Source organism: Cricetulus griseus, chromosome 2, assembly GCF_003668045.3.
Source record: "Cricetulus griseus strain 17A/GY chromosome 2, alternate assembly CriGri-PICRH-1.0, whole genome shotgun sequence".
NCBI classification, from domain to species: Eukaryota; Metazoa; Chordata; class Mammalia; order Rodentia; family Cricetidae; genus Cricetulus; species Cricetulus griseus.
Window position 1 is genome coordinate 374,357,218 of NC_048595.1, and position 17,543 is coordinate 374,374,760.

The 17,543-nt window shown below is 41.2% G+C and overlaps 1 protein-coding gene across 17 annotated transcripts in view; it reads right to left on the reverse strand.

Moving 5' to 3' along the window:
- Positions 1–17,543, reverse strand: part of Rbfox2 (RNA binding fox-1 homolog 2) — a 249,525-nt gene that overhangs the window by 23,076 nt on the left and 208,906 nt on the right. For 13 of the 17 annotated variants that reach the window (XM_035440735.1, XM_035440736.1, XM_035440731.1 and 10 more), the window contains 4 exons: positions 16,173–16,319; positions 12,320–12,373; positions 3,654–3,746; positions 945–1,005 (listed from right to left, as the gene is read on the reverse strand). In XM_035440735.1, the coding sequence (XP_035296626.1) occupies positions 945–1,005; positions 3,654–3,746; positions 12,320–12,373; positions 16,173–16,319 (355 nt within the window). The remainder of the gene's footprint in view (positions 1–944; positions 1,006–3,653; positions 3,747–12,319; positions 12,374–16,172; positions 16,320–17,543) is intronic. The other 4 variants (XM_035440732.1, XM_035440734.1, XM_035440737.1 and 1 more) reach the window with 1 other exon arrangement.

The window sequence follows — 17,543 nt, forward strand, 5'->3', positions numbered from 1 at the left end:
CATTATGAGATCTGGTGTGCAGATATACATGGAAGCAGAATGTTGTATACATAATAAATAAATAAAATCTTTAAAAAAAAGAAAATTAAAGCTTATTTATATATAAGAATGTGAGTGTGGGTGTACCACAGAGGCTAGTGGAGATGAGAAGACAATTTCTTGAAATCAGTTCTCTCCTTTCCCCTAGCTGAAGCAAAGGCTTATACTGTTTCTGCCACTGTATATCATATTTCAGGTTAGCTGGTCCAAACTTCTGCCTGTTCTCCTGCATCTGCCTCTGATCTCTAGGTAAAGTATGGAGATTACAGATATGGGCCACCACACATGGCTTTTCTTGGAGGTTCTAGTTACTGAACTCCATTTTTAAGGTTTGCATGCCTAGTGCTTTTTACCTGAGAAGCCATCTCTCCAGCCCAATGTTTGTTTTTGCTGGAAAATCCCATTCTCCAAATATTTATTAAACTATGGAATAAAAAGCCTAAAGTCCTAAAGTCCCATGGCCATTACCCAGGCCCTAAGGAAAGCAAAGAATCTGGACTTACAAAAGAGACTAGGCTCTTCTTCCCAATAATCCAGATCCCATTCATTTGAATAGGAATCAGTGGGAAAACACAGCTGGGCCACCAGGGCTACATGGGCAATTCTCACAGTACAGGGAACTAGAGAGGCTGAAGAGAAGGATACTCACAGCCTACCCAGTCTGCTTTAACAGCTAACCTCAGGCAGCATGATGGGAATGTGTAGAAGATGAGACGTAACGAGAACAAAACATCTTTGTAAGTAAAAAGCTTAGCTTAATTCCAGGGAAAAAATTAATTTGTAAAGATAAGACATTCTTTTAAGAGGCTGAATGCCAACTGAGCAGATGGTCCTAGAAAGTCATGAAAATTCCATATATTTATGTGAGAACCAGTATCCCCCCCAGGCAGCTTGTAACTCCTCACCATTTGCATATGGTGTGACCATCTTCTTATTGGTCATGACTCGTGCTGTAGCATTATTCACCTAGAAATAATGAGCAGACAAGAGGGGCGGGGAGGGACACATTAGGAATATGACACTACTCATCCAGTAACACAGCACATAATTTAAAATGTAAATTTTGATAGCATTTAGATAATTAGCACAGTATTATAAAATATTCATAGAATTTTAATGTGAGTGCTTATTAAATGAGGCTAACAAGAGTAAAATGCAGTTTCTTGGTCTCCAAAAAGAAAGCTGTGGTTGTTCTACCTCTCAGCACTCCAGAGAAATGATGCAGTTACATGTGCTCTGGGTGGCCTTGAAATGTCTCTGTACTGAGGACAATTTGGAAAGAAGTAAATAGGGAACAAATATATCTGCAAGTGAGCTCTGAAGCTTGTTTGTAGAGGCTTCCCAGCCTCCTGTCCTGATGTTCAACTTTTTTTTTTTTTTCTTTTTTCTTTTTAGCTGTCTGGGACTAGTAAATAAATACAGGGACTGAAGATTCCCATGATGACAGTCTGTAGGGCCGTCCTGAATTTTCCAGACCACATGGGTCACTCATTTAAGATGAAGTTTCCCAAGGGCCTTTGGCACAGGTGTTCAACTGTGAAGAGTTGAGTGTCTGTTTCTCCTGTGCTGTGGTCCTCTCTACTTCCATGACAAAGCGTACAGTTTGAGGCATTCTCCACAACAAGGTAAGAGGGCCTCACAAAGATGGTACTGCTGGAAAAAGGAGGGATGGAGCCTAGGAGCCAGAACACTGTGGGTGGCCTTAAGACCAACCCTAGAGTTCCTGACAAGGATAAAGCCTTATCATAAACTCAACTGCAGCCAGCCTTGAGCTCAGAGCTTATGAAATATAAATGTGTCTTGTTTGGTTTTTGAAGCCAACTCTCACTAGGCAGCTCAAGCTGAGCCTGGAATTTGCTATGTAGCTAGGCTAGCCTCAAACTTTTGATCCTCCTGTCCCAGCTTCCTGAATGTTTAGATTATAGGCTTGTGCCACTGGGCCAGCTTATTTTGCCTCTAGGAATATACATTATGCTAGATTTATGTTATGAAGACCATTTTAAGGTAAAATTGGAATTCAGAAACATCTAATATATTTTATGATTTGTAGGGACTCCCTGCCCTTCCCTGTGTGAAGACAGCTTGAAACTCCATTTACTCTAGTTTGACCATCAGATAATGTAAACATTTCACATTTACAAGGAAAGAATGGGAGACAACAAGGATGAGACTGAGAGCATGCAATTAACACACACAAAGAAAAGAAACAACTTGGAAAGAGGAGGGAAAGTCAACAGCAAGGTCAGAATGGAGCAAGAGCTTGAACTAGATGCTAGAGCAGAGAGCCACCAAGCAACTCAAAGGAAAACAGCCAGGACCAACCAGACACTACCAGTCAGCAGAGATACCAACAGCTGCCAGATAGAGACGGGCAGGAATAGGAAGCCAGGGAAAGAGAACAGAGTGGTGGAAAGATGGAGAGAACGTGAGGAAGGGTGTCAGTATGAGTGAGCTGCACAGTGGTTTGGGAAGGGGGAAAAGAAGTCAGGGTAGAAGTGCATTAACAAAACCAGCCAAACCGGAGTTCAGTAACTCTGAGTAAGATGCGCAAGGGGAAAAAAAAATCACCATGAAGTCAGTAACCAAACAGCTCAGACTGCTATAAGACAGGATGTACATCCAAAGTCCAGGCGGCATCACCCCACAGCAGTGAAAATAAAAGGGGCGGGAAGGGAGAGAAGCAAGTCAAACCACATCTGGTAGTGTTAATGTGAAATGGAAGATGGACTTTTTCTCTCTTAATTGTTCTGTGATTACATTTTTAAAAGCTTCTTCTCTAGCACTTTTTGATTCACTTACCGCCAACAGGCACCATCGCCAGCATTGTGTATAGTTACCATGGAAAGAGTGAGTCAAGTGAAGGGCCCTAAATGCTAAACCATTGGAGAGGGGGAAAAAAGCAAAATATGCAGACATCTTACTCGAATGGTGGCTTTCATATTTAATACTTTAAAAAAACTGGTAAAGGAGACAGGAGCCAGTTGACCTTCAATGCGTTAGTCCCTCTAGCGCTGGTGAGCCCAGGGGCTGACTTAGCAATCACAATATCTGTCCATCTATGCCACCAGCTGCCCTTGAACCCCTGCTCTCAACTTTGTAATCAAGTCTTCAAATTCGTAGTATTAAAATTTAGAAGTACCAGAGTTTTTGATTCTGTCTCCCCCTGCCCCAAAACCTCCACCACTGTCTATCCACGCTTATCAAACACACATGGAGGGGAACTGGCCTCCAAAACATAATGTTACAAGCTAAGTAGTTTTCAGACATTTCTGAAGTTAGTTTTGCTTAGGCCTCATAATAGGAATTCAGAGTCTTGCAGAAACTGAAGCAAAGGAAAAAAAATAGAGCAGAGGACAAACATTTTGGAAGAGGAAAAAAGTAAATCAGAGCACAGGTAAGCACACATTCCCACCCCCAGATACACCTCAGACAACCAAGGGCAGGGAAGAAGCAGACAGGTGTTACTTCTATACAGTGTGGTGCAAGGAGGTGAAGACAGACACAGACAGGTGTGCACACATGGACAGGACAGGGTTCCAAATGTGAAATAAGTGAGGCAGTACACAAAGAGAAAGAAAATATAAACGAGAAATTGAATTATTGAAGACATGCACCTCGATTTTACGGCCCTCTACCACGGTGCCGTGCAATTTCTCCCTGGCCCTGTCTGCATCAGCACTATTCTCGAAAGTTACGAACCCGAATCCCTGCATGCAATGGGAGAAGGGGAAAACATGCACATCGTTATATTGAAATACTCATCTCCTGGTAAACAGAGAAAACATCACAGTATGAAGTGAGGGCAGCACAACTAACACCAGCAAGTTCTTCCAAAGGCACATTTTTGATCCATGCATATTTTGTAAAGGGAAATTTAAACCCAATAAAAGGATAAAGAACTGTAATAATAGTAACAATAACTTTACAATAACAACAATAACAATAAAATATAAAGTACATGAGGCCAGACCAAGATTAAGGTAGGAAGTTACTCGGGTCAAACTATTCAACCAAAAATCTGAACATAAAAAACAAAACTATTATTACTGTACCGCTGGTGCATGTGGCTGGCAGAGATAAATGCAACCACTTTTCCCACCTTACTTTTATTTGTTCTTTAAACATTTATTTATTTAGTATGAGTGTATATGGGCATGCATGTGCCATGGCATACAAGAGGAGGTCAGAGGACAACTTTCAGGAGTTGGTTCTCTCCTTCCAGCTAGTGGGTCCCAGGGAATAGAACTCAGGTCATCATACATACATACATACATACATACACACATAATACAGCTTTTAAAAAATATTTATTTGTGTGTGTGTGTGTGGGGGGGATGTGTGTGCCACAGTGTGCAAATGGAGGTCAGAGAACAACTTGAGTGAGCTGGCTTTCTTTCCATTATGGGCTCTGGAAATCAAACTCAGGTTATGAGGCTTGGCAGCAGGTACCTTTTATCTGCTGAGCCATCTGGATATGCCTGGTTTTTCCCTCCACGAGTGCTCAGGATCAAACTCAGGTCCTCATGCTTACAAGAGAAGTACTTCACAAACTGAGCCATCTTTCCAGACCCTATGTTTTTCTCTCTCTTGACTCTCTGACCCCCAAACCCATACTTCTCTCATATTCAAGGTTAATGGCTCCATGGCAGTTAGATTTAGAGGTGTTATTTTAGCCCCACTTTACTTGTGTTTTATACTACTGTCCTTGGGAGTAGGATAACTTAGGGCAGTAGTGAGGTCTAGTTCTGTGGGTAACAGCTATGGAAGCCAGGGACAACGAACAACTAGGAAGTTTCCTCAACAAAATTTTTAAATGATCATATTGACAATTTATGGAAAACGTGTACAGCTCAAATTTGGAAAACTGATAACCTAAACTGCCTATATCATATATCTGTTGATGTCTATCTCTGCTGTTAAAGGCAAAATAGTGATTTTCCACACGAGGAAAAGAAGGAATAGTGGCCAAAAGGCATCAGGAGTGAGGAATGTTAGTAACAGTGGTTGTCCCCTATTCGATAGGGAAAAAAATGCCATGATGTAACCATGTAGCTGCCACGTGAGTTAGGATTAATATAGTGTGCCCCCGTAGTTGATACAAAGATAGAGAACACAGATCAGGAGGCCAGTAGTTAACCTGTCTCTCTGTTCATGTGTCACTGCTACCTGCAAGGGGAAGATCACCACAAGCTCACAGACTGCTTCAAGTGCCCACCAACTTCCCTACGGGTTCACTGGCACTGTCCAACCTCCACAGCTCTAACTTTTCACGTTCCTAGCAGTTAACACCTGCAGAGGGGAACCCTCAGGATTCCCAGGGAGTCACTGCTGTGGAAGCACAAGCATGTCTCATATATAAACCCCATCTTTTGCAGAGCTTTCAAAACCAAAGGTGTGATCCCTCAGCAGTCTAACTGGTGATATGGTAGGTGATGTCTGGAGATTCCAATAGACCACTTCTACTCACAACTTGCATACCACAACAAATATTACAAGAGGGCATGCTCTGACAGAAAGCAAATGAATGTTTACCATGGTAGAATATAAGGGGTAACTGTTTTACCACTCTCATACAGAATGCATATATTTGTTGAAAATAACAATAGGAAAGCATTTTCAGATATACATTTTAATGTTAACTTGTTGTAGGCACTTTTGACAACCTCAGGGTACAGAAGGCAAATTACTAAGGATGCCAGTGTCTTTCTTTTCTCTGAAGATGAACAGACCCTGAAGACAAGAGGCCAACTCTTCTACCAGGGAATCCATCAAGGTAAGCAGGTTTTTAAAGAAAGGTCAAACATAGCTCTTAAATTTTGAAGATTTGTTTTATTTTTAATTGTGTGTCTGTCTGTGTGCACATTAGGTGTAGGTGCCTGAGGAGGCCAGAGGCATCAGTCCCCGCCTGGAGCTGGGCTTAGGAGGGTATGAGCTGTTTGACTTGAATTCTGGGAACCAAACTCAGGGTCCTGTGCAAACTCAACGTACCTGTAGCTTACTGACCCATCTCTCCAGCTGGAGTTTTTGTATCAACCTGAGAAGAATTATAAACTGTATTCCAACTGATTCCCAGTGCCTTTGGTTAAGTTAATAAATTATAAATGGGCTCTGGCTGTTTATGTGGAAATGCAGACTTGGTTTTAACACTGTGGCCTCCTATGTGTATCTGTGCACCAACATCCAAACTGTACATAGTTGTCCTAGTATAGCTATGGGAACAGGATAGCGAGGGCACACCTGGTAGATTCATTCTAGAGGTAAAGAATGATCTAAAATGAAAGACAACACCCTGTGTTATACAGTGAGTGGTAAGGATCTCAGAACTGAAGCTTTATAGACTACCTTCGGACTCTTATTTACTAAGTTACATTATTCTGCAAAGTGCTCATTTCTTTTCTAAACCCAACTGTGAAGTGTCTCTGGTATCATCTCTTTTGGGATGTGTGAATGAGAAATATGCACCACAAGAACTATGTCAAAAGAACAGAGGTGGTGTCACAAGTATTGATCTGTAAATGATGAAGTTTAACATTAACATCCATGTTACGTTTTCTCAGTAACGACTATTTGGGGGAAAACTGCATTTTCAAAAGTCTATATTAAAGTGTTTTATATTCTAAGATGATCAAATGCCAAAGGAAATGTTAGTGGAACTAATGACAGACTAATGCAGTCTCCCTTGGTGAGAGAAGAAGGCGGCTCACTTGATGGTTGGGATTCTCTGATATGAAGCAGAAGTAAGATTTCCTTCTTTCCTTTGAAGATAAACAGACCCTGTGTAGGCAGAATAATGCTCCCCACCCCCAAGTCCCTCAAGATTTAATCCCTGAAGTCAGAGAATATGTTACCTTGCAAGGCAAAAGGGATTCTGTAGAAGTGATTAAATGATTTCAAGGTAGGGAGATTACCCTGACAATCTGGGTGGGCTCAATGTAATCCCCATGGTATTTATAAAGCAAAGGAACTCAAGAGGGCCAGACTCCAGAATCCAAAGATAGCAGCTTTCAAAAGGCTTGGCTGCTCATGTTGGCCTTAAAAACTGAGGAGCCACAGTCCAGTAGCAGTGGGCATCCTCCAGAGGCTCAGAAAGGCAAGGAGCTTCCCAAAGCAACATAGCTAAACTTTCAGTCAACCCTGTAGGACTCACTCTAGTACTGTAAGATAATAAATGTGGCTCTTAGCTATCAAACTTGTCGTCACTTGTTCAGAAACACAAAAAAAATAACAAAACAAAGCACACCCCCTCCCTGATCCTGCCCAGAATTAAAATCTGTTGTTAGGAGGGTAGCCAAGCATTTTTGTTAAAACTTTAAAAAGGCATGTTTCTCATCAACCTAAACCCCACGCTTCCTTATCTAACACATTCACACTCCAGTTTCAATACAATTAATATGAAGTTTGGAAAAAGCATAGGGACTATACTAAGGACAGCCACAGCTTCTTTGGGCTTAAGGGTCACCCATAGGGAAACCTGTTCCAGAAAACCAGGCTTTAATGTACCTCTATCCTTCAAAACCGAACTGGGAGTAAGTTTAGTTCAAATCTCTAGTTTTAAAGGGGAAAAATAAACCATGTCTAAATTCAACACATTTTACTTAAGCAGTTAAAAATGACCATATAAGTTATACTGAAATATAAAACTCAACCTGCACTAGTATAATAATAAATATGATATAATTTGTAATGAAGGTTAATTACTCATGAATTCTCTGTCTCTCTCTTTTTGGGAGACAGGTCTCTCTTTGTAGACCAGACTGTCCTTGAATTCACAGAGATCAGCCTGCTTTCTGCCTTCTGAGTGCTGGGACTAAAGGTGTACAGTCACCACTGCCCAGCTTACTCTTAAACTCTTAACAAGAGGAAATAGTTCAAGTGTATAAATAAGGCAATGATTTTTATTCAACTCCCATTAAAAAAGTAAACTTGTTTTTCATTAAAACAGATGCCACATTTGCTTACACCAATACTATCCAACAGAAAGAAGCAAGTGTGCCACATATACTTTTCATTTTCTGACAGTCACATTAAAATAACAGAGATGAAATTAATTTCAACAACATATTCAACCCAGTGTAACCACATATTAACATTCCAATGCGATATAAAATGCTGCTAGGTGCCTAGTGTTCTTTCTGTGCTAGGCCCTGCAACCTGATATATGCTCATTGTGTGAATCTCAGACTTCTTCACATTTCAGAGGCTCACTGAGGTTGCCACAGTGGACAGCACAGACCTATACATACTTGTTTTATGGCTCTCTGTCCCCCAACATAAATAACATTCCAGTGTTACTTTCCCAACTGTCTCAGCTGTACTTAAGGAACAGCATCGTGTTAAGTGTACAGCTGTGGTACAACTTCTATCAGGAGGAACAGTGTGTTCATACCTGCCTTGACACCCATTTATCATCAATGACACACAGGAGCCAAGGAACTGTCACCTTTTTGGTCTGGCCTCAGGCTGTAATAAGTAACAAGCAATAAGATGAACAGTGTAAAAACATTCTTTTTTAAATTTTGTATAGGTTTTGAATTTTTCCATCTCAGAAGAATGAGAAAGAAAATTTACCATGTAACTTTTAAGGGAGAAATCAAAAGCAGACGACCTCCTGGGTGTGGAGAACACAGAAATTAAAAAAAAAAAATAAGTGGGGAGGGGAGAGAAAGAAAACTAAACCTCAGAAAGTGGTAACAAAAGAAAATAAACGAAGGCTTCTGAACACATATATTGCTAATTCAGTTTTAAGTACAGTGGAAAACATTTCACACCATCATTATCTATCAATTTTATTGAAAATCACAAAGACTCACTTAATGTGACTTCAAAGAAAATCTTTTAAGCACATTTGGAAACAAGTAATTTCTCTTCACGTGAAATCAAAAGTCAAGGCAATGGTCAAGAAACCAGAGCATAGTTCTTGTGTGTGAGGACAAGAAGACATAGCACATCTCCTGCATACCAGCCCAAACAGAAATTCAGTCTAAAGCCAGAGCCTGTCATGAGGGAGCCACTTGAGAGAAGGATAAACACACCTGCTTCAATCAATAAGTGTGGGTGATGGTGAACACAAGGATAGTGAAAAGTCCAAGTTCAGCAATGGGATGAATTTAGGAAAAAGCTCTCAGGCATTGGCACCTACAAAAATGGCAGCCATGACTCAGAGTTCTGCCCAAGAGTCCACATGAGACACCAGGATGGACGTTAAAACCAGACTCACAGGTGGACATACTGTTGCTTTTTCATTAAGGGCCTGTTTTCCCTCTAAAAGGTCATTACTCAAAGGAGCTACAAGTAGAGTAATACTGTAGTTTATCATTTGTATTGGGACATTTTAAGGAAGAAAGGGCCATCATAAATAACTGTAAAACACCAGGAACAGACTTGGGCTAATCTAAAGTATAGGGCCATAGGTTACCTCATGCTCTGTTAACACTCTGCTATTCCTAGTGCAATCTGAGAATCAGGAAAGCTACCTATAGCTCACACTCTTCCAGACTCTTTGAGGGAATGAGCTACTTTCTCGGGTCTTATCACACATTTGAATTATACAGTTTTAAAAGGCAGAGCTTTCATCTTTGTTTCAGCTGGTCAGAATTTAGACAGAGCTGATTGCTTTACAGAGAAAGGAATAAAATAACACACTCACATGAAGTAATTTGAGAAATGCTGGGATGATAGCCCATTTACCTCTAGCATAACTCAATGACAGTCATGAGGCGACTACTGCTTTGAGGGGCACAGAAGACTCCACAGGAGGAGCTGGAGAAGGCTGAGCAGAGTGTAGGGAGCATTCTTACCCCTTCCAAATGGACTCACTATAAAGACAGTTTGGGATGCAGCCCATTGGCTGAGTTCTTGCCTAGCAGGCGCAAGGTCCTGGGTTCCAGACCCAGCACAGGTTTGGGGAGGGTGGTTTTTGTTTTGTTTTTTTTGCTCTAGAATAATTTGGTTAAACATTAATTTACATATCAGTATCACTTATCTCAGACTTATGACTAGTTTTTTCATTTCTACTTAAAATTTATAATAAAGGTAATTTCTGCATAGAAAAGTACTCTGTTTAAAAGCCTGGACAGGGCTTCTGCTAAAGCCATAATACCACAATAAAGTCTTTCTGAAATTTTGTATCAACTCCAAATATATAAAAGAAAGGAGAAGTCAGGTGTGGTGGCACATGCCTTTAACACCAGCACTTGGGAGGCAGAGGTAGGACAGCCAGGGCCACAGAGTGAAACCCTGTCTCAAAACAAAAACAAAAATCAATGAACCAAGAAAGAAAAAAGAAAAGAAAGGAGAGGCTATGTTCCCTCCAAAGAAGAGTGCTTGCCGGGCACTGGTGGCGCATGCCTTTAATCCCAGCTCTCGGGAGGCAGAGGCAGGTGATCTCTGTGAGTTCGAGGCCAGCCTGGTCTCCAGAGCGAGTGCCAGGATAGGCTCCAAAGCTACACAGAGAAACCCTGTCTTGAAAAAACAAAAACAAAACAAAAACACAAACAAACAAACAAAAAACCCAACAACAATAAAAAGAAAAGTGCTTATGCTTTCTCTTAGGTGGACACCAAAGGATCACCTTTTCAGCAGATCTGGAGTTGGTTCCAGTGCTGCCTACTGTGGGAAAGGCTCAGAGCAGTCAGGAAGGCAAAGTCTTCTCAGCCCCTGAAGAGGGTCTGGTCTAGGGCGATTCTGGCTTTTATGCTTTGCTCTGGATACACTTACCAATTAGCAGTCTATACTATCACAGCCCAAAGAAAGCAGTGGCAGTGAGGACACTGCCTGGCGCTCCAGAAGCAACATGCACCTTGAGGGTCCCCAAGGGTAAAAGGCAGGCAGGTGCCATTATTTTAAAATGAAATTACATGGGAGAGGTAACTGGTTATAGTGAAATTAAATATTGGCAGCAGGTAAATCCTGAAGTTGGTGAAAGCCATTAGAAGGCTTCATCTCCTTTGCTGAACAAGAACTCAGTCACTCTTTTCTGTGAGGAGAAAGTGCTCAGCACCAGGGGCAATGACATTGATCTTCTGGCTGGTGCAGCTTAGCTAAGGTTATCTGAAGTACACCCAGCTTAAAGCCAAAAGTGTCTCAATTAACTACTTTAGACAAACAGCGTGGTCAATGATCTTCATTCACTAATCTTCATTTTCATCTTCATTCATATGCTTCCACCTTGAAGCCATGGCTATTTTCCCACTTTGCAGCTAAATGCTTAATAAAAATAAATGTCAGGAAGTAACAAATATCAATACTCTTACAGGTTAGTTAACAGATGCACTTTAAAGATACTTACCAGGTTAAGTGCTGGAGGAAGGTCTTTACAGACATATTAATCTTTAAGCTGGAAGCTTAAAGTATAATTACCTCTTTAACAATGAATAAACACCAGTTATTGGTATACCCTATAAGGGATGCAAGAGTACTGTGGCATCAGAACAGTGTGCGTGCGTGTGTGCATCCGTGCAGGTGGGCAGGAGGTGAGGGCTAGCAACTACTAAAGCACAGGAATCTGCAGTGGACTGAAGAAAGGTAAATGTTAACTCATTTACTGCATTCATCTTTTCCTTAAATTATATTCTTAGGGCTTTAATCATGGCCAAGACCTATGTTGAAAGCAGCAGGTATGAACAAATAAAAATTAGTTTTAGAATCACTAATTAATAAGGAAAACAATTTCAACTGAAACATAAGTCTCTACACAGAACACATTAGAGGAGACTACATACACCAGCTTGCACACTGATACGACTGTCATTCTTCATGTAAAACCTGTTGGGAGGCCAGACTGGCTGTGTCCTGAGGCTCGATCATGGATGCGACTTGGGAATGAGAACACCTCAGTACTCACTGACTGGAGGCTTGTCAGAATTTACTCCAAAGAGAACAAGTGAGCTGGGGAACTGAAAGAAAAGAGCCCTCACCAAGTTGTTCTAACTAAGCATGCCATGTTGGCATTGCACAAACTGACTGGATCCAAGAGAATTGGGAACAGATTTCCATATCCTCCTGGTGCCTCTCTCTGCCTTTAAGGCAGTGCAGGCTGACTTAGGCTGGGTGAAGAACCTTGTCTCTCACCCTTGAACTGCCACACTCCTCTTCTCTAGCTTCTCTTGCTTCCTGACACCCTCCCAGTGTGAGCAGCCTTTTTCTGGAGAACCTAACCCAGGGAAGACCCCTGGCAGAGTTCTATGCAGCACAGGACCTGCTTCTGCTCTCTGAATGCTCACTGTTCCAAAGAAACTAGTCTGAGAGGAAGCTGAACACCAGATACTGACATAGGCCTTACCTTGGAGCCACGCTCATTAAAGATTATTTCCACATCTAGGATTTTGCCAAACTGCTGTAGAGACAAAAACAAAAGCATTTATTTAAGGTCAGCCTTTGTCTAGATACTAGCCTTCCTTCTGAAGACAGCTTTTCTTCTTTGAACTAGTGTTCAAACTAGTTCATGTTCCCTCGTGTCAACAGATCCAACAGGAGCTTCTGAAATGGCCCCAGGGGGCCAATGGTTCCTCCATCCACTGAGGAGCATCCACACCCACATGTAGGAGCCACTGTCTGAACACCTCACAGAGCTGTCCCACTGCAGCCATGTGGCTAAGGCCTGGGCCCTTTTCTAACTACTGCCTTAATTGTATTAATGTTTCAATTTTAGAAAGTTAAATCTCACTAAGCAGAATCAATATACTGTTGAAGGTGGTCTGCTCCTACCTCACCTCCCTTAAAAATGATACAAAAATTAGAAAATATAAACAAAAAGGAAAAAGAAAACAGAACAACCACAGGTCTTCCATTTTAGACCACAGGGCCTTCTATACTTTTTCTCAGGCATACAGATCTAATACCAGATGAATGCCACATACTGCTTTTGTCTTTTGAAACTGTGAACAATGCCTGACCCCAATAAATATGTATTTGTTACATTCTCTATAGGTAACATAATGTCTGTCATACTTAAAACATTTTTGCCATAAGGATGATTCCATTTATTTGACATTTTAATAGTTTTGCAACAAAATATCAGGAATATTTTAAAGTAACAATCTGTTCATAATTATTTAAATATCATTTCAGAGCTAAAAGATACAGAGCCACAAAGTTCTATGCTTATGTAGCTAAGCCCCCAACCCCACACCTACATAGGGTTTACATCTAGTCATGGGAGGGGAGGAGCTAAGGGGACAACCTGATAAGCCACAGCCTAAGTGAGGGAAGCTGCAGGGGCCTCCCAGACAGCACTGCACTTGACCTGACCCCATTATCTGCTTCATTTGGATTTCAAACTGAACTATATGAGGTTGGAGAAAAAGCCCTGAAAAATAGAAAAACATAAAGCAGAAATGCTAGTTTCATACTAAAGTCTTACTGTCTCAATTGGTAAATGTTAAAAGCACAAGATTTCTATTTTACATACTTGTTTTTGATTCTAGATTCATTATTAACAGAAAATTGAGAAAACTAAGGAAAATGTTTTCTACAGTATTATTTGAGATAATTTTCTTTCTTCCTTCCTTTCCTTTCCCTTTCTTTCTTTCTTTCTTTCTTTCTTTCTTTCTTTCTTTCTTTCTTTCTTTCAAGATTTACTTATTTATCATGTATACAGTACAGGCCAGAAGAAGGCACCAGATCCCATTACAGATGGTTGTGAGTCACCATGTGGTTGCTGGGAATTGAACTCAGGACCTCTGGAAGAACAGTCAATGCTCCTAACTCCTGAGTCATCTCTATGTCTATCCTGTAAGAACTAAGAACTAACACATAGTGGTTTTTTTTTTTTTTTTTTTTTTTTTTTTAAAGACAGGGTTTCTCTGTCTAGACCTGGCTTACCTACCCTGGAACTCCCGAGATCCTCCTGCCTTTGCCTCCCAAGTGCTGGGATTAAAGGAGTGTGCCACAACAGCCCACCTCTATTGTATTCTTTTTTAAAAATTTTATTTTATGTGCATTGATGTTTTGCCTGCATACATTTATGTCAGTGTGAAGGTGTTGGGTCCCCTGGAACTGGAGCTACAGACAAGTGTGAGATGCCATGTGGGTGATGGAAATTGAACCTCAGATGTCTGGAAGGGCAGTTAGTGCTCTTAACTGCTGAGCCATCTCTTCAGTCCTTTCTACAGCATTCTATTTTGTATTATTATTATTATTATTTGTTTTTTTGAGACAAAGTTTCTCTATGTAGCTCTGTGGATTCTGTCCTGGAACTCGCTCTGTAGACCAGGCTGGCCTCAAACTCACAGACCTGCCTGCCTCTGCCTCCCAAGTGCTGGGACCAAAGGTGTGTGTTACTACTGCCCAACCCTTCTATTGCATTCTTAGAACACTTTTTTTAAATGTAAAAGTTTTGTTGTATGTGTGGGCCAGAAGATGTGTTAGAATTCCCGGGCCTGGAGTCATAGGTGGCTGTGACCCACCATGTGGTTCTAGGAATTGCACTTTGGACCTCTGCAACAGCAACAAGTGCTATAACAGCTGAGCCATTTCTCAGCCCTTTCATAACAACTTGTTGGAGCATGGCCTGCCCTCGTTTTATGATTAAGAAGAATGGAGCTGAAGTAGCTGTGGTGGAATTTCACAGGGCTAACTGGAACAATACAGAATCCCTGTTCTTTCTCAGTGTTACTGGTCTAATGACAGGCACCAACTACATGGAAGAAAAGAGACACTTACATAACCTTTGTAAAGAAAACATTTCTACTTTATGCATTAGGATAAGGTATGAACCATTTAAGAAATCACTAAAGGACCTAGGCAGCTCTTGGAAGGCCATCTGCCATTCTCAGCACCCAAGACCAAGTCTATTGTCTCAGATGGTCCATTCTCTTGGGATGTGTCTTCTTCCATGTGACCTAAGTCCTGCAGCTGTCCTTACTATCTTCCACTGCTCTCTTTTTTCTGAAGATGGAAAACAGCTGTCACCAAGATACGGGGCAAAGTTCTTCAAGAATGTCATTACGCCTTAACTCTGACCTTTTCTTTGGTGGCAAAAATATACCCAGGTAGTTAGCTGTGACAGAACTTGGCTCCCATGCCTTGTCACCATGAAGCAGCACAGCCAAGTCATAGTAAAGCGCCAGTCAGGTGTCCTTCTGAATGTTTAGGGAGCTTTTGACTATGTTCTGTCCTGGGTTAACTGGACAACAACTCATAGGCCCAGAAAACATCAGCAGCCACTCACCTTCAACAGCATCACTTTGTGCTGTTATACTTTTGTTTCTGTGATGGATTTGGGGAAGAAGTGAACAGTTGAAGGAATTCATCAGAGGTAGGAAAACAGTGTCCTACATTTTAGATGCTGGCCCTGACATTACTGAGTATGAGGAAGGGATTGAAAACAAAGCCCTTGGAATACTGGTATTACTTCATTTACTTCTAGAAATCACTACTCTATTTTTAGATAAAAACTTCAAGGTCAAAAAAGAAATTCCATTAATTTCCCAAGGTCCTAAGTAACTAGAATTTTATCCTGGGCACTTTAAAATGCCATTCCCAATTTGCTCCATTTAAATGAGCCACCAGTACACCTGTATCATTTACACTGCATGTGTTCTGAGACAGTGTAGAGATAAGAGACCAGAACTAATGCATCCTGAACAAGGGAAATGAAGGGGACTGTGAGGGGTAGGAGGCAGGAACGTGTTAGGAAAACAAGCATGCTGCTAAACCAAGCACTACACAAAATCTCTTGGAGACCTTGTACCATAAGCGAACTAATATCACCTGGTGTCAGTATTCTTAGGCTCCCCATAGGACTTTAATGCACCTGCAGGTTTAGGAATCATTCTATAAAGGGCTGTGGATGTCTGCTCTTTTAGTGAAACCAAGAGTATTAATGACAACTTAACTAAGGTTGGTGTGTGAGAAGGGTAGCCATCTCAGTGGTTTGGACACTGAATGTTTCACCTTTAAGAACCACCTCAGTCCTAGCTAACGGCTGCATGCAACTTCTGTGTCTGTGTGACAACCTGTAACAATAATGTCTAGGGCAGGACAGGTGACAGGAAAAGGTTTCCAGACAACAGTGATTTACTTAAGGCTCTTTCTTAACTTCCTCATAATTTTACCTAAAGTTCTAATGACTAATAACACCTCTGTGAATTAATTGTTTTAATTAAATCCATAAAAAGGTATTAAAGACTTACCCCAAACATCTGCCGGAGGTCAGGGTCCCGGAAGCGGAAGGGAATATTAGAGACATGGAGTCGCTTGGGGGTGGATTTACTCTCTGAATTTTCACTACTTTGAGTCTGTGACTGTTGTCCATCTGTCTGTGCTCCACCTTCTGTCTGCTAAAGAAATAAATAAACACAGTGAATACCACAAACCCCAGTAATTATTTCCTAAGGGTGCTGTGAAATGATGTCTCCTCTTGACAGTGGATGTGTAGGCAGGACTTGTAACTGTCATGTTGAAGAAGAGAAGGCCCAAGGTGTCATTGATGCTCAAATCGCTTCTGATCTACAAACAAAATCTGGGAATCTGGGTCTTTTGATTATTTTTAGCCCATTAGCAAAATGGGAGTGCAGGCATAGAACCCTCTGTGGTTTGCTGAAGCCCATGTGGAGATGAAAAAATAGCCCTCCTCTTCTCAGGCCCTGAGTAGAGACAGCCTTCTGTTTTTGAGACCTGTTTTGACAACGAAAGCATCCTTTGTGCTTTGTTGTAGAGGTCACTGCCTCTTTAGCTCCATCATCTCAGACTCTCACGAAAATCAATAAGGCAGTATTTTAATAGTATATTCCTCCTTTTGGTTTCAGAGTTTGTAATGCTATTAGTTATGAAGGCTGGAAAAACTTTGTGATGACAGTCAATTTGCCTAAAAATTGAAGTAACTTCTTATCTTGAATTCATCTTTATTCTCACTTCTCCCTGATTCAATTCTAGGTGACTCTGGTAGTAGGGGATCTTTACCTGTGTTCTAAATGCAGGTTATGTTTCCATTCCAAGGCTTTATGGGGTCCTGGATATTAGATCACACACTGGTCTGTCTGTGTCCATGGTGACAGAGTATGAGCATCCATTTCTTTGCAATCTTGCTGTCTGTGTGAATGTATGCATGGGGTGAGGTGTAGAGTGCTGTGGAAGCCAGACAAAGGCACTGGATCCCCCGGAGGTGGAGTTACTGACTGCTGTGAGCCACTATATGGGTGCTGGGAATAGAAATAGGTCCTCTGCAAGAGCAGCTAGTGTTCTTAATCATGGATTCATCTCTCCGGCCCCAGGTAGTAAACAGTTTTAATCAAACATAAAAGATACACATCTGATCAATTTTCCCCACACCAACTTCTCAAAGTTCCTACGTTGATTGATATTTATATAGGCATTTATAAGACTGACACATTCCTTGTGGTCCTCATTTGGTAATTTAGCCTTACATTTTCACCATTCTCTACTCAATGCATGCCATATCTGGTAATTTGAGTTGGTTAAAACAACATACATGTTGCCGGGTGTTGGTGGTACACGCCTTTAATCCCAGCACTCGGAGGCAGGGGCAGGCAGATCTCTGTGAG